The sequence below is a fragment of the Amphiura filiformis genome, chromosome 10, assembly GCF_039555335.1.
Source record: "Amphiura filiformis chromosome 10, Afil_fr2py, whole genome shotgun sequence".
NCBI lineage: Eukaryota > Metazoa > Echinodermata > Ophiuroidea > Amphilepidida > Amphiuridae > Amphiura > Amphiura filiformis.
The window spans coordinates 55848113-55873887 of NC_092637.1; the positions used below are offsets into that span (position 1 = coordinate 55848113).

At 36.0% G+C, this 25775-nt stretch overlaps 2 protein-coding genes across 12 annotated transcripts in view; both read left to right on the forward strand.

Annotated features, from left to right (window-relative positions):
* LOC140163044 (uncharacterized) overlaps positions 1–8843 on the forward strand; it is a 101755-nt gene extending 92912 nt beyond the window's left edge. For all 11 annotated transcript variants that reach the window (XM_072186388.1, XM_072186392.1, XM_072186393.1 and 8 more), the window contains 4 exons: positions 1886–2206; positions 3224–3555; positions 4779–4926; positions 8797–8843. In XM_072186388.1, coding sequence (XP_072042489.1) covers positions 1886–2206; positions 3224–3555; positions 4779–4925 — 800 coding nt within the window. In that variant the 3' untranslated portion in view covers position 4926; positions 8797–8843. The remainder of the gene's footprint in view (positions 1–1885; positions 2207–3223; positions 3556–4778; positions 4927–8796) is intronic.
* Positions 8844–12637: 3794 nt separating this feature from the next.
* On the forward strand, positions 12638–23323 carry LOC140163046 (uncharacterized). Its single transcript, XM_072186402.1, has 6 exons — positions 12638–12904; positions 13602–13685; positions 14798–14947; positions 20374–20499; positions 20938–21121; positions 21496–23323. The coding sequence occupies exons 1-6, from the start codon at positions 12716–12718 to the stop codon at positions 21513–21515; spliced, it is 753 nt and encodes a 250-aa protein (XP_072042503.1). The 5' UTR covers positions 12638–12715; the 3' UTR covers positions 21516–23323.
* The last annotated feature ends 2452 nt before the right edge of the window (positions 23324–25775 follow it).

The window sequence follows — 25775 nt, forward strand, 5'->3', positions numbered from 1 at the left end:
ACTCAATTTTTGAATAAGATTCATCCTCCACAGTGATATACCAACATGGATATGGGGTGGACCCTGAGTGATCCCATGTTCCAAATACCTGGACAAAATTGATAAATCTTCTCAATAGACCCATTTCATACTAAATTTCTATTCAATTCATTTACACCTCTAGGCGCCTGAACTTGTCAGGGGTGGTGCAATAAATTGTACCCCCGGGGCCGGGGTGGTGAATTATAGGGGGGGGGGACGCAACGCTTTTTTGGCATGTCAAAGGGGGGGGAGCATTTTTTGGCAGGTCGAAAGGGCGGGTCAAGTAATTTTGGCAGGTCGAAAGGGTGTGGGGGGGGAGCAAGCAATTTTGGCACATATATTTTTGGGCAACGTTTCTATATTACACCCTAAAAGGTGTAGGAAAATGTTAAGAACGTGTTCAAATATGCAAAATTTCTTTTCAATCGCATTATATGATAAGACTTTTTAAGTCCAACTTGTAATTTTGTAAGAAATTTGGACAAAAGTTTTGGCCAAATCTAACACAAATTGTCTTAGTTTTTACAAGCAATTTGAGAAACATTTTGGCTGCAGTGATGCAAAGTTGGTCTATTTTCCAAAAGAAATTAAGAAAATTTTGAAAACAAAATGACCCATCCATAGGCCTATATACCGAAATTCCCCATGCGGAAATACACCAAAAACTTTGCAGTTCCCCATGCGGAACTGCACATCCCAACCTGCATCACCGCATGCGGAAATGCAAGTTGGGATATGTAGTTCCTCATGCGGAAGTGCGTGACGGAATGTGTAGTTTCGCCTGCTGATGTGTGCAGTATAGTACTGCATGCGGTACTGCACATATAACGGTCGGTTGTAATACCTGGTTTGAGACCTTGACGTATTTTTGAGACCATAACGTGTTTTTGAGACCATAGCGTGTTTTTGAGACCATAATGTGTTTTTGAGACCATAACGTGTTTTTGAGACCATAACGTGTTTTTGAGACCATAATGTGTTTTTGAGACCATAACGTGTTTTTGAGACCATAACGTGTTTTGAGACCATAACGTGTTTTTGAGACCATAACGTGTTTTTGAGACCATAACGTGTTTTTGAGGTCTTTCGTGTTTTTGAGACCTTAACGTGTTTTTGAGACCTTTTTCTGTTTTTGAGACCTTTCTCTGTTTTTGAGACCTTTCTCTGTTTTTGAGACCTTTCTCTGTTTTTGAGACCTTTCTCTGTTTTTGAGACCTTTCTCTGTTTTTGAGACCTTTGAGACCTTTCTCTGTGTTTGAGACTTTTCTCTGTTTTAAGACCTTTCTCTGTTTTTGAGACCTTTCTCTGTTTTTGATACCTTTCTCTGTATTTGAGACCTTTCTCTGTTTTTGAGACCTTTCTCTGTATTTGAGACCTCTTTGTTTTTGAGACCTTTCTCTGTTTTTGAGACCTTTCTCTGTATATGAGACCTTTCCCTGTTTCTGAGACCTTATTATACTATTGAGACATTGTTGTGTGTTTGTTTCTGAGACCTTTCTCTGTTTTTGAGACCGTATTGTGCTATTGAGACATAACTGTGTGTTTATTTCAGAAACCTTTGTGTGTTTTTGAGACCTTATTGTACTTTTGAGACCCTTGTGTAGTTTTGAGACCCTTTTGGCCCTCACGGCCGCCCATATTTTTCAGCATGTTTTAAGTTCGGAAAACTAAATGAATTTTGTTTTGGCAACTTTTACACTATTTTTCAGTTGTCCAAACTTACTCCTTTTGAATTGCGCCAACAAGGCGAACAAGTCATTTCTATGAGTGCAGCTGTGGCATCCTTATGCATCAGTTCAATGAAGCCAGCATTGCTTTTATTGAACAAATTTAAATCATATCCGGCTTCTCTCTTGTTATTTAGATCATAGTCAAGTCCGTCTTGTTGATGGCCAGAATACGAATGAAGGCAGAGTGGAAGTATTTCACAAAGGGGTATGGGGTACAGTGTGTGATAACTCATGGGATGATAGTGATGCATTGGTAGTTTGTCGTCAACTTGGATTCCTACCTGATCATGCGCAAGCTGTTTCCGATGCTCAGTTTGGAGAGGGTACTGGACCAATATGGCTGGATGGTGTAAGTTGTTCAAGATCAGAAAGCCTATTCGATTACTGCAGCAATAATGGATGGGAAAGAAGTACATGTGAACACAGTGAGGATGCAGGGGTCATATGCAACAGTGGTATGTACTAGTTAAGTCACTCAGTTAGAATTCAGAAAAAACACTAGAGCTAGAGTAACAAGATTACTTACAACTAGTTCAGCAAAATATATTGTACACAATATTAAAAGCCTAAAAAAAACAATTTTTAATCATTTCTACATGTAATACAAAATTAATTAAAAAGATTATTAAGGTCGATGGTTATACAGTGTGTGACATTGGATACTGCTACTAACATTGCTTTTAAGGTCTTTTGAGAAACTTCATGTAAATCTCCAATACGAAAGGTTAAAATTTTCATATGATGGTCGGCTTGTCATCCCAACTTTAAATACATATCATTAGCTTTGTAAAGGTTAGATCGAGGACTGTTAATAATTTGCCATACAATTTCTAATATATCACGAATTAAAAATCAAATCAAAATATTCCCTTTAAAATATAGATACAGATTAATATTTTGAAATTAAATCTTTCAAATTGAGAGATAGCAATGGACGAGTATCGACTCCGTTGATAGTTTATCCTTCAAACACATTTTTCGCTAAGGGGATTACGTTTTGGCAGGCGTTTATTATGTGATCAGAGGATAATTTAAGGAAGCCCCATCATGCACTGCAAAAGTGTTATCACTAGAGTTTCAACTGCCACTTTACTTTTCAAATCCCATTGAACTCTGTGCAAAACATGTTGTTTTAGAATTGTGCGTGTGTTATAATTACTTGGTCGATTTCAGAACAAAAGTGATGTGTGTTTAAAGGATAATTCACACCTTCTGTAGATAACATAAAATGTGAAATCGACTAGCATCTTCACAGCGTTTTTTATGTAAATATAACTGTACAAATTCAAATTAAACCATGCACGTGCAGTACGTCTATATGCAGTGGGCGAGTACTAGTGGTGTCATGTTCGCTCACACAGCTATGCTAACCGCAAGTAACACAGTGGAATGTTGGGAAGTGCTTAAATCATCCTCTGTTATGTGATGTTATATATAAAATTTAATTGAATACCAACTTTTAACATTAACAGTTCTTATAACCCAAGACGCAGCTGGAGTCGAGGATGGACGGATACTCGACAATCAACTCACGGCTTCCTCGGAATTTTGCTCTGGCGGTGTATACCACAGAGCACGCAATGCTCGTCTGAACCACGGTGGCATTATTGGGGCGTGGAGCAGCCAAGTCAATGATATTAGCCAGTGGATCCAAGCAGAGCTGCCGGGAGAAAAGTGGGTTACTGGAGTAAAGATTCAAGGACGAGCAGACGCGGCAGAGTGGGTGACCTATTTCAAAGTCCTGCACGGTTATGATGGTAACTACATGAAGTATGTACAGGATCCAAACACCCAGACAGATATGGTAAGGACATGTCATTATTTTTTATGTGCTGGTGGTGATGATGATGATGATGATGATGATGATGATGATGATGATGAAACTACTTTACCCTGTATTATCCTAAAAAGGTATGTCATAATTAGTAGGGACAACAAGAATACTAGCGCCGTGCTTTCAATTGATTTTGAACCTTCCATGGGTTTCCGATCACCGTGTCTTTAATTCTCAACCGATTTCTGAAGAGCGTAGTATTGGCTGCTGGTTTTAATTGTGACATAATAGGGTCCACACCTTATACGTTCCCTCCCAATACTTTCTTTCAACAAATCGAAAAATGTTTTAGGAAATGTTTAAATGTAATATGGACCAATTTTATTGCCTTACGCGTTTGCTCATTATGTAATAAATAGACCGTTTTAAAAGTTGCATCTGAGACTATAGGAGTCAACTCTTAAAAAATGAAGTAAACCAAGCCTATTAATGTGAATGATATTTCTGTTAAAGAAAACCTGACTGCTATGGACTCATGTGTAACTTTAAAAACGGACTTTTTTTTACAAAATAAACCACAGTGACTGAACGCATTATTGTGTGACGCCATTTGGTCCACACGTATAGAGCAAATAAGTCTTTTACATTTTTACATTTTGTAAAACTATTGTGTAAGCACTAAAGGTGAAGCCGTTTTTTTCAGGCAAGAATACTGAAATGTAAAAAACAAACGAATTTGCAGTATAAAATTAATATCAATTACAATAACATCGGGTGATATTGCAAACTAAAAAAAAAAAGGTAAAGGAGACGATCCTGTATAAACAGTGATCGGAGTGCCCATCTCTCTTTCATTGGCGATTGGGCCAGACTCCTCCATGCAATGTTGCTATAGGGGGATCGCTACACCTCCTCTATACAGCGAGTCTGTTACCTTCCCAGCATTTAACAATGCCGGTACCCATTTAAACACCTGGGTGGAGAGGAGTAATCGAGATAAAGTGCCTTACTTAAAAGCACAACACGATGGCGTCGCCGGGGCTCGAACCCGCAACCTTTCGATCATGAGTCAGTGCCCGTTCCGCTAGGCCACCATGCAAACTATCACTCCCAGAGCCAAGCGTCTATACCTCGTCATCTATAAGAAGAAAAAAATTACACCATCACCCTCATAAGCCAGTCTATATTGACTCCTATCCAAATTAATCAGTATGAAATTATTGCTTTTAATTTGTTTGTATGTGACTTTTTAGGTGTTCGATGGAAGTACCGATCAGAATACAGTATCCGTTACCACGATTTCTCCCCCGGTCCTCGCGTCATTTGTCAGGGTTTGTCCCACAGAATGGTATGGTCACATCAGTATGCGGTTTGAAGTTCTTGTATGCGATGGATGTTAAGGTAATAAAACATAATACAAACTATATTCTTAAATTGTCATATTTTGGTATTAAGGGATCCAAAATGAGCGTTTATTGCGTTTCGACAGTATTTTTTGTGGGACATGAGAGCACCTCAGACCTATCGAATTGCATTCTGAATACGAAGCATGTCTTTCTGATATCAAATAATTTTCATTTTTAAAAATCACAATATAATACAAATTTTATGACAAATTATAAAAATTTGATATTTTCAATTTTTGATATATAACAGTCCTCGAAGTAAATTATATAAATCTAATGATATGTTCTTAAAGTGAAATATAGCAGGGAGTAAAAACCGATGATCAATTGAAAATTTTGACCTTACAGATTAAAGATATGGATTTTTTGCACAAAAAGACCTAATTTTTTTTTTGTGTTTTGGGAAAAAAAATCCATATCTTCAATACGAAAGGTCAAAATTTTCAATTGATCGTCGGCTTTTCATCCCACCTACATACACTTTAAATATAAATCATCAGATTTATAAAGTTTACTTCAAGTACTGTTAAATATCAAAAATATCAATTTTAATGATTTGCCATAAAATGTGTATTAAATTGCGAATTTCAAAAATCAAAATTATTTGATATCAGAATGACATTCTTCGTATTCAGAATGCAATTCGATATGTCTGATGTGCTCTAATGTCCCAAAATAAATACTGTCCAAACGTTCATACCCCAGCCCTTAACAAGAATATAAGATTTTATCATACCACTAAGGGAAATATCAAAGAACACCGCTAACCTGATATATTTTCGTATCTAGTCAGTGAGTGCGTATTTTACGCTTTATATCTAGTCAGTAAGAGCGTACTTCGCAAGCCCGATACGCGTGTACGGCGAGGTACGCGTATAAAGGCGACTCGCGTAAACCGGGCGCGTAAAATGCACGCAATCTGTAATACGCGGAACAGTCATCTATTTTTTGCAAAGTTTTCCTATTTAACAGCAATTAAAATGTTTAAAAACGTAATTATTTCCAAATTTAGAATGACTTAGTGGTATGATAAATTCGTTATTAGGTTCAGCGTCGGTATGGTACGGGAAATTATCGTGCGCTCAGTGTCATACTGGGTTCAGCCTTCGGCTTCACCCAGTATGACACTTCGCGCACGATAATTTCCCGTACCATACCTCCGCTTCACCTAATAACTAATATTATCTTTTGCGATAGAAGAACATGGTCTTTTGGGATCGGTTTCTCGAAGCATGACTAGTGGTCAGGCTTCCTAGGCCATCCGGTTTTAGCCCAATTATTCATATGCTTACAATTTTACATTTTACATCACGTAGAGAGATAAGTCAATAAAATGGATCCACTTGCTAGAGTTAGCCTTCTTGCTTAGGTAGCCTGACCACTAGCCAAGCTACTAAACATATTTTTTTTTAATTATGTTTATTTATTCCCGTCAATCGAGCCACTGCTCTTTCCAAAATGGAACATTTTGATTACTAAAAAGTTGATGTACATGATCAATAGGATGTTTTTAGTGGCATTTGTGGCAAAGTCATGGAGAGAGATAATATACAGGGTGTATCAAAATAAAGTATACAGTTTGAAAAATGCCGCTAGATTAAAAAGTATGAGGTCTTTGGTCAAAATTATCTAGTTGATAACTTAATCAAGATCTTGTCCTCCTTCAGCTGAAAATTCACTGCCGTGTGACCAATACTAACGATTTGGTGGCTACTTTTGTGAACCGAGTACAAAAAGCAGTTGCGCGAAGTCAATTAAAATCAAAACAACATGCAAATCCCAAACAAAGTCTCACCGCTTTCTCTACTGTTTACAGTTATTGACAGTTTTAGTCTTAGTCTTCCACATGGCCACAATTCTTCTGTATGCAGATTTCGGCTCTTCTCAACATGGCGTTCACATCACGTCTAATGAGAGGTCTGTCCTGCCTGAGAATGTCAACTTGTGCAATTATGCGTCTCTGAAGTTCTTCAAGGTCTGGAGGAGGACATGTAAAAACATTTAATGCAAACACTGCTTCATCGTCAATGATGAAATCTTTCAGGAAACGTAGAGGACGGGCATGAAGCCACTTACAGAACACAGTGCGACGTTGGTGATCTGCTTGCTGAAGTTGATGTCTCCTTATCATCTGATAGGGATGAAATCGCAAGTCTAAACGAGTTATTCTGTTAAAGGTTGCAGATGGTATTCCAAGTCCATTTCGACGGCAGCTAATTTGACCTCCAGCTTGCCCCGCCTGCAAAGTGTTACGGACTGCTAGGGTATTAGCAGCAGATCTTCTAGTTCGGGGGCGTCCACAATGTTTTCTATTCAGATTACGACTCGTTCCAGTTATCTGATACTTCGCAATTTTTTTGTAAATAGCGCCACGTGAAGGGGGACGTGCATTTGGGTACTGCTGACGACATCTCCGAAGCACATCTGCTGGACTCTGGGTGCGTTGGTACTCTGCAACATGGAAGGCCCTTTGCTCTGGCGTGTACTGTGGAGTATCCATTTTAATGTTGCTATTCTCATTGTCAAGTAAAACCTAGCATATGTAAGGAGATAGTTGCCCAGATTTGCCAAAGGTCACGTGTTGTGTAACTCACTCATGCACAGGATTGGAACCCTAACAATGAAGACAAATGATCTGTACACCTGCATGTTTCTCTTGGCAGCAAAACAATAGCAAGCACTGGGCATTTAAACCCAATTGACTTCGCGCAACTGCTTTTTGTACTCGGTTCACAAAAGTCGCCACCAAATCCTTATTAATGGTCACACGCCAGTGATTTTTCAGCTGTAGGAGGACAAGATGTTGATTAAGTTATCAACTGGAGAATTTTGACCAAAGACCTCATACTTTTTAATCTAGCGGCATTTTTCAAACTGTATACTTGATTTTGATACACCCTGTATATAGGTGAAATGTTTTGCTAAAGAGCCCAACACGATGGCACGGCCAGGGTCCGAACGCATTACCTGCCGATCGTAGTATATATGTGAGTCAGGGCCGTACAGGTGCGCAATTTCCCCCATAATAACACCATAGTACACTGTATTATTTTTGTAGAATACGCAATGACGTAATATGATTACTTACATAGCGATGGGTCTATACTATTCTGGAATGTATTGCCCTGCACGATAAGCAGGCTGCAGCACTCATCATATCGATCCTAATCTGTTAAAATGATCTAACTTGAAAATCGCTGTTTCGAGAAAAAGAGCTTTAACAGTTTGAAAACTTGATTTATTTTTGAATATTATTAAACACATCTAAATATCTTGAAATGTGGCCAATTTGGTTGAGTAATTTTGAAATAGTAATCACTTTTTGGAAGTTAGATTGCTTTCCTTCGTAACAAAAATACATTAATATTGTAAAATCTTTAGTTATGATAGATCGATTTGCCGTGTTATCATTAATGTGTTAGGCCCTGTTAGGGTTTGTCTGACGCCCTCTAGAGGGCCTTGGCTAAAATTACAGCTCGTTTTACCATATTAAATACACGGAAAGTTACAAAATGCCAAGGTTCTGCTATCCTCAAAACGAAGCACGGTGGTGATTTGAGGATGTCACCAGTTGAAAGAGTGCCCAAGATATGGATTTATCTCAAAATGTCCAAATTTCAAGTTCGTTTGACCAAATTACGGCCGACCTGTGTATGGTTGAATACAGTACCACTTTCTACGAGTCTTTGTCCCTGTCCGTTGATAATGATGTAAGGCAGTGCAAGAGCCTGGTGCCTAGAAACAAGGCAAAACATTATTATAGTGTAGACCCATCATTATGATAATTAATCCTGCGATCACTACTTCTACGGCAAATTGTAATAATAGTTAACTTTGCTCGTTTCCGCTTTTTTTTTTATCATAGGTCCATTACCAGACTATTGGACCCTTGGACTGATTTACGGTGGAAGGGGGAAAGGATTACTACAAAATTGACACATATAACAACATGTAAATGAACTATAATTCTATTCCAAAAAACGAAACTACATGAAATTATATAATGTCCCCAAATGGTTAAGCACTCTACCAATCATTGGTTTTACTTCACTTGGAATTATTATAAATAAATTATTAGTTACGAGTTTCGATACATGACTGTATAAGTTTGTCCCCTCTATGACGCACCCCCTGTTGTTAGTAGGCACATTATTGCGTACTTATAAGTTTGTCCCATTTATGCAAATATGTGTCTCAACCACATTAGCTTACGTATAGTTGGTAAAGCGCCGGACTTTGGTATGATTTCATGATTACAAAAGCACTCGATAGTAAGCACATATGCTAACTATCGAGTTTTTACGGTATACCATGTATATGACACAGGTACGTGTTAGATACATAATTGCGTACGTATTGCGTATTAGCCACGATGTCCCCTTAATTATTTTGAATAATGATTGAAGTAAGTACAGTCTTAGAGTGCAGGATTTTCTACTGATATGGAACTCTACAGTTAAAATCATTTTAGTGAACATTCGAACAAACTTAAGAACTTAATAAATCAATGGTTAATGTTAAAGTTGGAATAAAGTAAACTAGTATCCTAACGTGAAACCAGAAAATAATGAAAAAGGGGTACTTTCAATACAAGAAATAGGATATAAAATAAACAAAATATATAAATTGATAATTACGATTTATTATGATATGTATTGACAAGGCGGCTATAAAGCATGCCGTAGCATATTATGCACATTTTAATAAAACTTTGTTGTTATCGCACTCTGTTTTAGTATTCTTTTTTCTTCAAACTTGTTAAAGTAAAGTATGATAACCATGATAATAAACAACTGTAATGAAATGGTTCAGGCTCTTTTTGTAAACGTTCCACTATAAAATATCATTAATAACGGAAATCACGGTATTGATTGAGCATATCATGTCACGTCTGATGCACGGGGTTGGGGGTTGGGGGGCACCCACTTTGGAGTTTAACCGTATGTAGGGCTGTTAAGACCCCCTTTTCACACACTCTGTAACCCAAAGACTGATGTCTGATGCAGGGGGGGCACCCACTTTGGCTGTTAAGACCCCCTTTTCATCACCGCTGTCACCCATGACGACCCCATTTTTTATGATCACACACTCTGTAACTAAAATACCATTTATTTTTCCCTTTTTTTCGATCTGTCACCTTAAAGACCCAGTTGAACAGCAACGAGTCATCATGGTCATCTATCACTGCTTTTGTTGCTTATTTTGAAATATAAAATCCATTTAGAACAAGACATTCAATTTGCACATTCTCACCCAATGGCCACCTAATTTAGATCCAAACGGTTTTTCTCTCACTCAATGACCCCATAATGTGTACATTTACCTCTCACTGAATGCCAAAAATCATGCTCTCATTCAATGACCCCACATTTTTATATTTTGCTCTCACCGAATGTCCCTTGCTGTAAAGTACCAGTCCAACACCTATATCCATTTCATATTGAAGTGCCTCCCCCGGGTTTAATAGCGCTATGTCATTACCATATTTGGGTCATGCAATACAATTCGTTAGAGAAACGAGAATCATTAGAATACAACGAGGATTCTTATTCAATGGGTGTGTCTTGTAAAGAATTCACGTAATTTGATTGGTTTTCGGGTGTATAATAGCTCACAATAGTTGATAGTGATATTAGTCAGGGCGCGCGCCACCACGCAACGCGTTCTCGTAATACACGTGCGAGAACTAAGAACGCGATTCGGCGGCTTAGATGTTCGTGATGGTTTCGTTCATTTAAAACAACGGGGATATCCTCACAAAAGTAACTTTATTTTTTTTCTGAAAAAAGGCAGTTTTTCTCGCAAAAATACATTAAAACTGAATAAGAATATCGTACTACTCAAAATATTGGCCAGCCCATCCATTATGACACGATATTGGATAGGCAAAAGACAAAATCCTATCTTTTATTCTCTAAATAAACCACATGGTGATCTCCAACCTTCTATGGTGTTTTCTGTTTTGACCCATTCCATGTCAACTCCAGGGACGTGCACCGCAGCACCTCTTCAATTTTTTTCTTTTTCTGTGTGGTGGTAGATATTGATGAGAAAGTAAAATTCCGAAAATTTGAGCTTCATACTCCATTTCGTTTTCCCGTGGCATCAATTTGAAATTGGTTTTCAGGGGGGTCAAAATGTACAAAAAAATGTACAATTGGGGTTTTGCATGGGTAATATCTCAGCTAAAAATATTCTAATAGGCTCAATATTGGTTAAGAGTAATGTCCTACCAAAGGGCTCTGACTAGCAAAAAAATGGACAATAAAATTATTTTTACTTTTGGAGTTTTGACCCCCAAAGTTGGTCCCGGATGGACGAAGTTGCATTTTGAGGGTCCTATATTTTTTAAATTAAATTTGTTATTAGGTTTCTGATGTAAGATTTGAATTCTACACAAATAAGTACCCCAGGATACATACTTTTCAAAGTTGTAAATGGTTCCCTTAATACATTCATGGACCTCCAAACATCGTCTTTCGCGTTGCGACACATTTTTTACGCTGACCCCCTAAATTTCAAATTGATGCCACGGGAAAACGAAATGGAGTATGAAGCTCAAATTTTCGGGATTTTACTTTCTCATCAATATCTACCACCACACAGAAAAAGAAAAAAATTGAAGAGGTGCTGCGGTGCACATCCCTGGAGTTGACATGGAATGGGCCTTTTGCTGTTTACCAAATATGTGTTACCCACGAATATTTAGGTTACCCACGAATCCTGTGCTTATGTTGCTTCTTTCATCCAAAGTAACACACACATGTCAAGTAAGTATGTCATTGTCATTTGTGTTCTTTATCTTTAGTCACTTCTAGGCCCACACAATAACCCTACAAAATGTGTTATGTTAGAAATCGTCAGCCTACTACGACAATAGACTACGTCATTTTATGTAATTTTGGGAACAAAGTACAAAGTATGGTTTAAGCGTGCATTTAGACATTTATTTACCATTCTTTGCACAATAAATGCAAAAGGATAAAAATCAAAGGGAATAATCCGAAATAATTAGGATGCTTACGTAAATAATGCATGCTTAAACCACATTTTGTACTTTGTTCTCAAAATTTACCTTTTTAGGGGCTAGGCCATTTTTTTTTATAAATAGAAGCAAATTAGCTTGCTAGAGTGCTTTTATAACCACCCGAACCAGGAAATTGTTATAACTGTAAATTACCCTTTAATTGCAGACCTAACTAAGTGATGATTCACACCACCGTGGGAAGTATTGAAGTGTTTCTAGAGTTTATTTCAAAATCAAGATGCTAGTTCCTGATTGTAAAAATTAATTTCAGACAAAAGTATTATATATAAACTAGATGAAGGGTTTTTTTTAACAATAGTCAATTTGCCTTTGTTTCAATATAGGCCTAAACATGCATATGCAATAGGAAGCGCTCTTTTATATAAATAGAGATATTTTCTTCTAGATCTCAAATGCCAGTACTTATAAAAATGCATCTAACTTTATGTCGATCGTAAAAATGAAAATGCAATAAAAAAATTAACAGCAACAATAAACATTTAAACAGAGTATATACTGAGCTTTGATTTGTCTTGCCGGTAAAACATTTTATTGAAAGCCATTTACTAAAATTATAATTGCTCAAAAGCTTTTTAACGATAATGACACGTTTCAATTTACAAATAACTCAACCTATGATGTACCTTAATGCATTATAATATTTGATACGATACGAGAAATGGTTTGAAACTACGTAAGACACACTTATTATATGCATATGTGATATAAAAAGTACAATTTGAAAGTCAATAGCAGTATGGCTACTGCGGTTCGACGCTCTCAACGCAGTGCTGACCCTTGTTCGAATCCTGGTATATCAGGCGCTGGTATCACGGGCTTATTGCAGATACTATTAGGGTGTGGATCTATTGCAGCAGGTGTTGTGTTGATTTTGGAAGATAATGATCTACTACCGATTGGATTTGCTATTTGGGGCGGTGGCGTGGTGAGTAAAATCATAATAGCTTGTAGATAAATATTGCATCCAAAACATTATAATGATAGAATTTGATAGTTTACGCCCAATATTGATCTCGGTATAAGGTACATTTTTGTGTGATCATAGAGCATAACCACTCATGGCTGGCTATCCCCGGTATTGTTCTCCGTGCCAGGCGTCGTTGGTTCCAAATCGCATCGGTGAAGAGAACATTTCTCTTCATCTTTTATCTTGCTTCCTTTTGTCTTTCCTTCGTCATAGGTAAAAAAAGGGAGTTAGATTTTCTGATGTGTAATCCAATACGCTCAGATCCCTTGCCATGGAACCCCGAGCATTATTTTGCTTAAGGGCATACGAGGTATTGTTGGTCGAAGCAGCCAAAAAAGTGTTGTTGTTTAAGCCCTCTTTAAAATTTAACTCAAGAACCACAGGACCTACAAAAGAATATCTGTGATATTCTTCTACTCGCTCGCTATGAATTGAGCAATGCAATTTTTGCTAAAGCTCACTACCATTCGTAAGATGCTGTGAACTACATTTTTATGCTGCTTCAACCAACAATACATCGTATACCCTTAAATAAAAAGCAGAAACTCATCACTGGTTTACGGTATAATATCATTTTAAGTGTTTTGTGCACTTTGTTATGCTATTATTTTTGCTTTCCATTTTGCTACTTTTTGTGGCGTGATTCAATCTCTAGTTCGTTCTGGCTGGGCTAGTGGGTATTTGTACAATATGTTGTGGTGGGCCTGGAAATAGCCAACAAGGTACTTTCAGATGCACGGTAAGATCAATTAAACAGTCAACATTAATGGCTATATTTTCACGTGAAAATTTTCTGGACAAGTGACCAATGCGTATCAATGTGAGTGTAACCTCGGGCCTGATTTCTGACCCCCGGCGGTGACCTCGCTATTGAAGTCTTAGTAATTTTGAATTGGTATAGTATTTTTGGCAGCAATTTCGATAGAAATTCGTGCATTGCAAATTTATTGAATATCATGCAATCTTAATTTCTCCACAATATCATCAAAACGTAATTTCAAAAATATTTATCTACGGAAACTCTTACCATAATATTATTAACTTGCGACAAGTTACTTATTTTGCATCAAAGGAGAATTCTTCCTATTCAAATACATTGGTAGACCACCGCTGTGCTCGGGGTCACATTCCATAATGCTAATATGTCTGCGCCCATGGGTGTCACGTGTCTAGAAATTTTCCTGTGAAAATTTACCTATTAATTTTGACTTAAAGTTGACGTCCAACATCATTCACTATCTCCAAGCGGTAGCAAGAAGTTGATTTTTGCGTGCTTAAATTCGATACCGGATCCAACAAACCCCAAAACATCTTTTTATCTTTTAGATAAATGCCATCAAAAAAAGACACATCATATGTTTTTCTGATTTTTTTTAAATGTTTATGGTTTTTCAAATGTTTTTGAATGACATATCCCTAACCACAGTGAATACATGTATATCATGCGAAAGTAGATATCTAATTAAACGAACCGTATAAGTGATTCAATGGTATCCAAAATTAGAGTGTTTCGCGATTTCTTGCTATTTAATCCAACGTTGTCTGACTCTTCGATGCCAACTTTTTATTGGCATAATGGTACCAATATATTATCCCCATAAGAAAAATTTGTTAAAAATGGGATTTACTAATTTGTAGAAAGAGGTAAAACTTTGCTTTTTAATGAATCCATGGTAAAAACTGAAACTCTGGCTTTGAAGCCAATACTCATATTTTTCAAACGTTCTGGATGAAGAATCTGTAGCAGAATCCCAGAATCAACTGATATGCATGACTGAAACTACGTTTATAATATTATTTTGCCTAAAGTCTAAAATACCATTTCACTTTTCTTATATTTCTGAACACCAGCTGATGGCATACATGGCAGTATGTATCATCGCGAGCATGGTGGCCCTCGGGCAAGTTGTCTGGGAGAGTTGGGCAAGTATAGTTCACAAACATGGCTTTGACTTGTGCATCGCACTATTTTGGGAATCAACGGATGATTTGTGCGAGCAGGTAATGTATCAAAGTCGTAAAGGAAAAAAAAAGGATCTTTGAATTGTTTGTGTTTTGTTATTAAAAATCATGTCTAATAATACCATAGGTGATATCATCATTTTGAGTACATTGGAAGTTTGCAAAGCATTGTGGGATAGTTTTTGAACAGATGTGTGGTTATTACAGATGCATGACAAAAGCATCTACTTAGCAGCCAAAATATCTCGAAACTACCAACTTGCGACTTACTACAATAGCAGGTCACAAAGATAGAATAGACAACCCTAGGTTTTGCCCATGGAACTTTGAATCGACCAGAATGCGATTGTATGAGTATTGCGCATAACTAAAATTAAAGTGTCGCCACGGAAATAACAATTTTGTTACTGAAATTGATGATCTAACTAAATGTGAAGAATATAATGACCGGGCATCTATTCTGCTGTTTTCTTGCCCTATATTGTTATATTTAGCCAATGTCAATGAAATGCACTTTTTTGTTTACATTTTCCAAATGTTTTTTGTTTGTTTGTTTGTTTGTTTGTTTGTTTGTTTGTTTATATGCCAATATAATAGATTAAAAGAGCACGACTGACTAACGATACTCTTCATCGAATACCTATTATCATTGAGTAGAATTCACCAGGTTTGTTGAGTCAAAATACGTAGATATTTACCTACTAATGAACTGAACAAAAAAAACCCTAAACAGAGATGGATACACATTTTTATATGATACGTATACTCGTATGATCTACTTTGACGACTGCATAATAGATTAAGAAACACCAGAAACTAGTTGCACAGGAAAGTGGATTAAATGACCAAAATAGGCAGATTATCACGCTCATTTTACTTAATTTTATATAAAGCAGCTTTTAAAAACTACAGGTACGCGTTCATATTGAACCAACACTAATCATTATTCTTTTCGGGCACCCTGAGTTCATTTTGGATAATGAAATCACTTAACTCCACTAATTACGCTTTATACGGTAATCACCTATTAAGTAAAAGTGCATTAGTAAACAATTCTTGATTCCATTACACGAAAGCTATTCATAGCCTATATCACAAACATAGGTCTCATTGTTATCTAAACTAAAGCGTATCTTTTTACCTCTTTTTTATTAATAGTTTAATAATAACCCAGCAGACTCAAACATGTTTTAAAAAACGTTTTAAACAAGTTTTGGTGTTGTTGGTAAAAACGTTTTAAGAACATTAAATTTCGGTCATGAAAATGTTTAAAAATGTTTTGTATGAAAACACACTACGACAATAGTTTTCAAATTTTTCAAATTGTGGTGAATGTAGCTGATTGTGAATGATTATTTGACTACTTTCTCTAAACCACTTAACTGAAAAACTGTGCAGTGTGTTCCATAGAATACGTTTCTCATGAATACGCCTAAACAACGTAGACAATTCACAAATTGTCATAAACTGGCCTCAGAAAGAAACTTATAATTTTTCACAAGGTCATATCTTAAAATCCTCTCCATAAAAATGAACAAAAATTGAACACAGTATTACTTCAATACTCTACTCTAAACACTGGTCAGTAACCAAGCAGTTGTCCAACTGACACAATAGCAAAATGCACCGACATGGAACACCTTCCTGGACCACATTGGTTACTGACATGTGTTTAGAGTAGAGTATTGAAGTAATCCTGTGTGTAATTTTTGTTCATTTTTATAGACATGATTTTAAGATATGACCTTGTGAAAAATTATAAGTTTCTTTTTGAGGCCAGTTTATTTACAAAATGATATTAAAGACAGTCAACTATTAATATGATCCATTTTGTTTGTAAAAAGTGTAAACATTTGACTTTATTCACATGTACGGTTCATTGGTACAAATTGTCCATTTAAATTTTACATCTTTGATAAAACTTACATGTGCAACGCACGGAGGTCGTTAAAATTTACAGTTTTGTACTGCGTCACGCACTTCATACAACGCGACTATTTTTCACGTATATTACGAAATATTTTTTTTTGGCAACCATAATATTTGGGAAGCACTGAAATGCAATTACATTTAAGAGGTATGATACCCTTGTTCATTGTCAAAATCAAAAACATGCTGAATTAAAGTATATATAAGAACCGGGCAATAGACCGCTAATTATCTTGTTTGCCGCCCTCCCTTCGTGACGAAGGAGCACAATCCATATATGTGACCCGTTACAGCAAAAGGTACCTTACGTCGGGAGCTACATATGCCTTATTTTGCTAGTAACAAATGCATTCTAAACCAATCATTAATCCTATTGTTGTAGAGGATAATAAGCTTGTACCTGTCTATAGAACTGTTTGTTATACAGCTCTAGTCTTTATTTGCTAAGGCTAATCCCTGTTCAAGTGGCATGAGTGGTGGGTTACAAAAGCATTGTATTGTATTTGTATAGGTATGTATTAGCCACCCACTAACAATGAGAGGACATTCCTGAACCTCGTTGACTTGTAGATGATTTGAAATGACCACCACTTCAGATTGTCATTATTGTTTGATATTTTCTGCCAACATTGGGGAAAAAGAGACACTTGTAGCAGCCGACATAAGGTACCTTTCGCTGTAACGGGTCACATATGGTCCGATTCGCTTGCTCAAGAGAGTAACGTCATAATATAGTGATTAGTCGTTCGTGCATGAAAAAGAGCTCGTTCCCTTTGTAAAAACCAGCCAAGGTACTTAAGTAATGCCGGTCTTGGTTGAGACTACGAAGTGAACATGACCGATGAACTCACCAGACATAGTAAGCTGGTGCAAACAAAATAGTTCAATAAGAAATCGCACAGAAATCGATATTTTGAAGCTGAAGATGGCTTTCTCAAAAGTGAATTGGTTCACTGCTTTTCCCACGGAAACCGGCTGTAGCCTCATTCCCAGCGTGTGATGGTACAAGCAGAGGAATGAGGCTACAGCCGGTTGCCGCGGGAGAAGCAGTGAACCAAGTCACTTTTGAGAACGCATTCATCCGAGATGGCGAAAGGTAAAGACATGAGTAGTTTACTGGATTTGTTTACCTAAATTAAACCTCTGATAACCAAACCAATCCTACTGATGAAACTGTTCAGTGAAGATGTGCTTATTCTTTCGTTTCGAGCCTGTGAACAAAAAACAACAAAACAAAACAATCAAAAAACAAAAACAAAAACAAAAAACAAGAAACAAACAAACAAACAAACAAAAAACAAACAATCAAAAAGCAAACAAAAAACCAAAACAAACGGATTTCATAGTTGGTTCTCCTCAAGTTCAGTACAGTATTCCCGTAGGTCCGTATTTTGTTGGTTGCAGTATCAAATCGCACATGTAATGTTAATCGCACAGAGCGTACACGACCAAACACATATCAAGGGCATATATTACGCAAATATGAACGTGTGTATGAACGCACAGACCGGACAAAACGTAAGGCACATCGCAATCCCACCATTGTTATCATTGTATGCACATTGTTTGAATTAGAATTGTTTGCCTATTTTTTTACACTCGGAACTTTAGGTTACATACCACTAATAGGCCTGGGCGATACATAGAAATACGACGAGTAACTATTTGTTTGCATGGCATCTGAAAAGTCTGCATTAAAATCGCTGAAATTGATCAAGTTACGTATATAGCCAAAAAAGTACTTTATAGGGTTTGATGCTTCAAAATGGTATATCTTTTCTCATTATATGACATTTTTGTTGTAATAGTACCAAAATTCATACGCACGGCTTCGGTTTTTAGTAAATATTCGCCCTACCAACTTTCAGCTTCGAGGGCGCACTGCCATTTTAAGGTGTTTACGGTTCAGTGCGTTAAAACAAGAAAAGTCTCAGGTCAACCTATGATGAGGTTTTGATCATTTGGCATCTAAATCATATAGTTTCACCTGATATTAGTGGCATGGCATTTAACTGTGAGAGTTCTGAATTTGAGAAAATTCCACCCGAAATTAGCCATTTTCCCACTGAAACCCGTGTAATACATAATTAGTGGTATTTAACCTATACTCGCCAGCTTCTATTGTTATGCATAGTCGCGCTAACACTCCTTTGTTCCATAACCATTAAGGTATAGGACATTTTTTTGTTTTTGCTATAGCCCCCGAATGAAATGTATTCAATTATGTTTGTATTCACTCAGGTAGCATTGTGTGTGAATTTTACTTCCGAACTAAGTGCTATTCTTTTTTATGGGCATTTTAGTGTCTAAAATGGCCCAAAATGAGGGTTTTTCAATATTGCCGTCCATTTCTAATCGTCACCCCTATAGACTTTACACGTAAAATAAAAAGGCCCATAAAAATTGAATAGCACTTAGTTCGGATGTAAAATTCACACAAAATGCTTTTTGAGTGATTACAAAGATATTTAAATAATTTCATGCGGGGGCTGTGTGGAATTTTGTAAACGTATTTCTTGTACAATGACATTTCACGATAAAATGTCCATCTGAAACAAAGGTGAACAGTCGATCTATGTTGAAATCAGCACAATTCAGAGTTACACCTTTTTGCTATGAAATTAATTTTCTCGGTCAAATATAAAGCAATATTTTCCCCTTCCGAAATGCATTTTAAAAACATAGTCCTTGGATATACATTTAAAGAAGAAAAAAATACCGGTGTTAAAATTAGGTATGTAATTGTGTCTTTAAGTGTAAGATTTTTGATTTTTATATGCCTTAACTTGTTCGCGAGATTTTTTCGGAATTCATTTTTTAGCGTTTCAAACTAATATAGTTTGCTAAAGAAAGATATTTACCACCTCTGTAAGGTAAATTGTGTGGGTCTTTATATTATAGTCTGGTCAAAATTTCTGTTTTGATTTCACCTTTTTTCACTTGCGACTGTCAAAATGTCTCACCAGTACTTCATTTCTAATATGACCAGCAGAAATAATAGATATTTCTATTGTGGCTTGCAAAATCATCCATGGGTACATTGGCGAGTTGATTTTGTCAAAATAGTCGAAATTGAAAAATTCTGACAAAACTATTACATATAACTTTATATGATGTGCTTTAGAAAGTTAGAAATATCTTTCGTTAGCGAATCATGTTACTTTGAAAAGCAAGAACGTTGACCCCCCCGACCAAAAAACAAACTCGCGGGGCAAGTTAAAGCCTGTGAAAATCGAAAATCTTATACTAGAAGCATACATTTTACACCTAAGTTTAACATCAAGTACCAAGTATTATAGTTTTCTCCTGACATTTACAGAAAATGAAATTTTTGCTTTGATTTGGCCGAGAAAATTAATTTTACATTGTAACTCGAACTTTTGCTTATTTCAACACCAAATTTGATCGTTTGTATTTCCTCATTAAATAACTGAGTGGACCTGATACAGTAATAGCCATCGGTTGACTAGAGTTCTGAGTGATTACATGTTCATCATTATTTCTTTCATCTTTATTTATTCACTTTTTCCTGTTAGCGTTTATCGCAGCATTTGCATACCGGTGCTGCCGTCGCTGCCGGTTTAGAGTTCATCGTTGCTGTCTGTGCTTGCGTAATGATCTGCAGTGTAGTTTGCAATACCAATGGTGACCCCAACATTGTGGTAAGGGGTCCGTTTCCTCATGTAACACGAATGTAAATCACATTTTTTTTTCTCAATTCTTGAGAAACCAAAAATCACCATATTCTTTATATCTGCTTTATTAATATGGTATTATAACAAAACGTTTAAAAAGGAAATGTGTGTTTCCTTCATTTTAATTACAAACACTTACAAAATACCTGAAAAAACTAACGTATGTACGTAAAGCAATATTGTAAAATTTGGAGGCCACTCTTATTTTTTTTCTTCAAAATTATGATTTTTACACGATCAAAACGCTCATAACACATTAATCCGTTAACTTTATTAACGATTTACCGATTGGCGATATAGATCTTGGTATGAAACACCGATTTTCTTTGTTTGATCTCATTTAATGTAAATTTTATTTGTTTGGTGGCGTCTTTGCTCCATCGGTGTTGTATTACTTTTCGACAGGTACAAAATGTTTCTATGGACAAACCACCAACCCCACCACCCGGACCACGTGGACCGCCCGGGCCACCCGGATTTCCTGGGCCACCTGGACCACCCGGACCGCCCGGGCCCTCGCCTGGTACGTGGCCGTCTCTCATCTACGAAAAACCGACGAGAACTCCGGTGTACATTGTTGAGCAATCACGTAAGTATTTTTACGACATTTTTGACCCATTGATCATTCGGTTTTTATCTCTCACTGAAATCTTTCGAAACGTTTATTTGAGTATTTTTAAAAATGCCACATCGACCTTAATGTCGAAAGCTGGCAACAAGGCGTCATGCTATGATCATGTGTGGATAAGTTATTACCGCCTCTTTTCAGCTGAAACGTTGGTAAATTTGACTGATTTGTTTAAGGGTTGTGTAACCTGATGTGTTTGTTAATTGTAGGAACTGTAGTCGTGAGTGACAATTTATACCCTAATCGTACATAGTATACTCGTAGCAACCATTTATTTTGATTTCGTATTCAAAATGTTTTTTTTTTATATCAAATTTACCTTTCTTATGTTGCAGCATTGGCGATAGAGTACTAGTATTTCTGGGTATGCGAATCGCAATCATAATATATATATTAAGCTCCAATAGAAACGGACAACAATGAAAGTTACTCAGCCGTGAAATAAGTTATCGTCACAAATGAGGTGGCATTGTTGACAGGAAAGAACAATGTTGTCACTGATATGAAACAATATAGAGATAGATTTCTAAAAATTCTGATATACAGCCGTTTTTGAAAGTTTCCAACCCCCTTTTTTTCTGAGGAGTTTATGTACATTGTAGAAATCATTAAACCCTTTTTTGAAAAACATTATGATAATTCGAGGGCCAATCAAAAGGTTCTGCGCAACTCTTATAACTTTATTTAGTTCTGTATAAAGCGGTAGCTTATCTAAATAAGGCATGATTACACGTTGGAATGTCCTCTACAACTTACTCCCTATTCCTAAAAATACAACACTATATTTTGGATAAAAAATATGCCAAATGTTGCCGAATGAAACATAGCTAAATCCCGATCCTTTATTTAGTTTTAACTGGTAATGACAGTCAAATTTTAATATTTTTGCAATTTGAGGGAAAATACACAATTACAGTCACAACATTCTAAGACTTGGCTCAAAATGTAAATATTTTATGTTATGTTTAATAATGGTCATGAAAAGATTAGAAAATATGTATTTCCAAAAATTTACCGAAAATTAAAATTTGACTTTCATATCTAGTGAGAACTAAATAAAGGAATGGAATTTAGCTATGGTTTTTTTGACAAAACATGATGATATTTTGTTTTAATCCAAAAAACAACAACAAACAAAACAAAAACAAAAAACAAAAAACAAAGAAACAAAGAAACAAAGAAACAAAAACAAATAAACAAACCAAAAACAAATAGCGCTGTATTTTCCTGGAAAAGGGAGTAAGGTAAATGTATACTGATACAAATTACGAATTACCAATGAAGGGATCTGCAAGTGATTTTATTGTTAGAGAACTTAATAGCAAGCTTCATTCTGCAGACAAAATAAACAGAAAGCAATACCAGTTTATAAATTTGCTGCCACTGTATGAAAATATTTGGTTGTCAAAAAACAAAATATTCTCAGAGTAAATCAATGATAAACTATAATAAAGTGCATTGCTGTTAGTGTGTATTGCTTGCTCCATTGGAAGTTCCAACAATTTTAAAGAAGACATTTCATGTTTTTTTTAATCTTTAAGAAGTTTTGTTTTTACTGCCGAGATTTTAAGTTCAGTCCCACGGGACCTATTTTAAGTGAGACACCATGTAGGGTGAATTTCTGTTCTTACTTCGATATACCTGGATTGGACAGCACTTCAATAGTTTGAGGTTGTCCTGTTTACACTTCACCTTTAACCCACAATCTACGAAAAAAGTCCTTGAAACGCTTGGTACACTCTGTCGAAATCCCGTGCAGAATTTCATATGATCATGGAAATGACGTATATTTTGCCTGGAAACAAGCATGACATCTACAACAATGATTAACCCTTCCCCTCTCCCCATCAATTAATGTTGGAACACATTGGGAAACCGCTGAAGACATTGGCATTTCTCAACATTGAACGGGGGAGAGGGGGTGAGAGTTTTCCGTTATTTACACGCAAGCGTTCAAAGACATATTTCGTTGATTGTCTCTGCCGAATGCAAAATATTTCATATAAATTTCGTTTTTGTGTCATAACTCAAAAACGGAATGTCGTATGATCTTCATATTGCACACGATTTGAGAGTGAATATTGGGCTTTGGAATCATAACAAAATTGTTGAATAAGAAATTGGTTTATTTAGGGAGTGGTCACTGAAACCATCCCCCATGCTAAACTACACACGTTTCGTAATTATGGCTCTAAACTGCTCTAAATGTCATTTTTGTCCCATAACTTAAAAACAAAATGTTGTATGAGCTTCATATTGCACACGATTTGGAAGTATATAATATTCCTTTGAATCATAATAAAATTGTTGATAAAGAAGTTGGAATATTTAGGGAATGGTCACTGAAAACACCTTCTTTGCTAAATTACACACATTTCGTAATTATGACTCTCTACTGTATGATACTGAGTCAAATCTCGTGTTTGTTTCCTAATTCAAAAAACACTTCAAATATAATTTTTAAAGAAATATTACAATGTTTGCAGCATGTTTTCTAAAATGTTTTTGAATTTTATTAAAACGTTCTGTACCCTTTTAATATAACCTAACATGTAAATGTTTTCTGTAAAATTTGCTTTTGCTGAGTATAGGCCTATCCGAACGAATCATAAAGATTATGATGTAACAATTAGAAACAACTCATTTCTGAATATTATTTATAATAAAATACGCTTTTGCGGTGAGAAAAAAAAGAAAACAACAATTAAATACACTTTAAGAAAAAAATCGACCACACCACGGGGACTCGAACCATTCACATCAATCAATAGTCAAAAGATTATGAGTCGAAGGTCTAAGCCGTTGCGCCACGCTGTCATTTCGCAATCGAAGTAACCAGTTTTGGTCTTTTATAGTAGTCAAGTATCGGGGAAAGTGTAAACCTGTAAAGTGGAAATGGCAAAGTGCATCAGTTTACCATAATGACAAAATGGTCCAAAATCGACATTTTATGGTTTTTAGGCCGCATCTCATGAAGCGTGACGTTCGTTTACCTTGGCTATACCAATTGAGAATGTTTGAATACAAAAGGAATGACAAATTGATCGCATTTATGACATTTGTTAACAGTTTGCCATTTTGAATTGAAATAAATATCTATACGTACGCGTATATATTAATATCAATGCAGGGCAAACTGCTCAGTATGCACGTTATTCAATGCAGCAGTTTACCATTACAGATTACCATTATGGGTTTACACTTTACACCCTTTGACTATTCGTGTTTTAATTGCGTGAATCATTGCTAAATTATGCATTCATTATTTTCTATGCTTCTTTTTTTCTTTCTTTGTATTAAAAATAACGAAAGAAAGAAAGAAAGAAAGAAAGAAAGAAAGAAAGAAAGAAAGAAAGAAAGAAAAAAAAGAAAGAAAAAAGAAAGAAGGAAAGAAAAATGAATGAATGAATGAATGAATGAATGAATGAAAGACATTTGAAATAAATAAAAACATGAACGTGGAAAAGGGTTGAAGTGACCGCTTATAGGTTCAAATTGCAAGCAGCTTAATCACGAAGCTCCCTTGGCCAAGTGGTTAAGGCATAGGTCTTGTAAACATGAGGTCCTGGGTTCGATTCCCTGGCGGTATTACTTTTTCTGTTTCATTTATTATTTGCGACGGTGAACCCGGTGAAAATATTTGTTTATCATAAGTACATGAAGTATACATTTTTGATTTATTTTTTCTGTCTTTCTTTCTTGCTTTCTTTCTCTATGTTTGATTAATTAATTTAATTATTTCTTTCTTTCTTTCCCAAAAGCCCCCAAATGAAATACTTTCCGATTTAAATGTGATCTTATAATAGTCCTACAAACCTCCTCCACCCTACCCCACATACATCCCACGCCCAACACCTCGCACGCACACCCCCACATTATACACACACCCCATACACAAAAATGTGAAGCACAAATCTGCTGAAGATAGTTGTTACATCAAAGAAAAAAACAAGTTAATGCTATCTACTGAAGATAGTCGTAGTTTATTATTTACTTCCTTACAATCTTAACGTACATGCGGTTTTAGTATTTAATTAAAACTCATGTTTCTGTTTTCTAACGCTCGTTCACCTATCTGACAAGTGCTATGAAGGTGAACTTTAAATATTAATTTTAAAAATAAATTAAACAACTCGGAATCATGCAGCTTAGAGCCGTGATACGATTTCTCGGTTTTGAGATATAGCATAAAAATTTCATTAAATGCGTGTATGTTAGGGTATGGGGTGTTTCAGTGTCCACTCCCTGAACCAACCAATTTCTTTATCAACAATTGTATTATGATTCCTAAGTACATGGTCTGCTACCAAATCCTGTGCAATATGAAGCTCATACAACATTCTGTTTTTGAGTTATGGGACAAAGACGACATTTTAGAGCATTTTAGAGCTATAATTGCGAAATGTGTGTATTTTAGCATAGGGGATGATTACAGTGACCACTTCCTAAATAAACCAATTTCTTTATCAACAATTTTGTTATGATTCCAAAGCATATAATCCACTCTCAAATCGTGTGTAATGTGAAGCTCATACGACATTCCGTTTTTGAGTTATGAGACAAAAACGAAATTTAGATGAAATATTTTGCATTCGGCCGAGACAATCTACGAAAA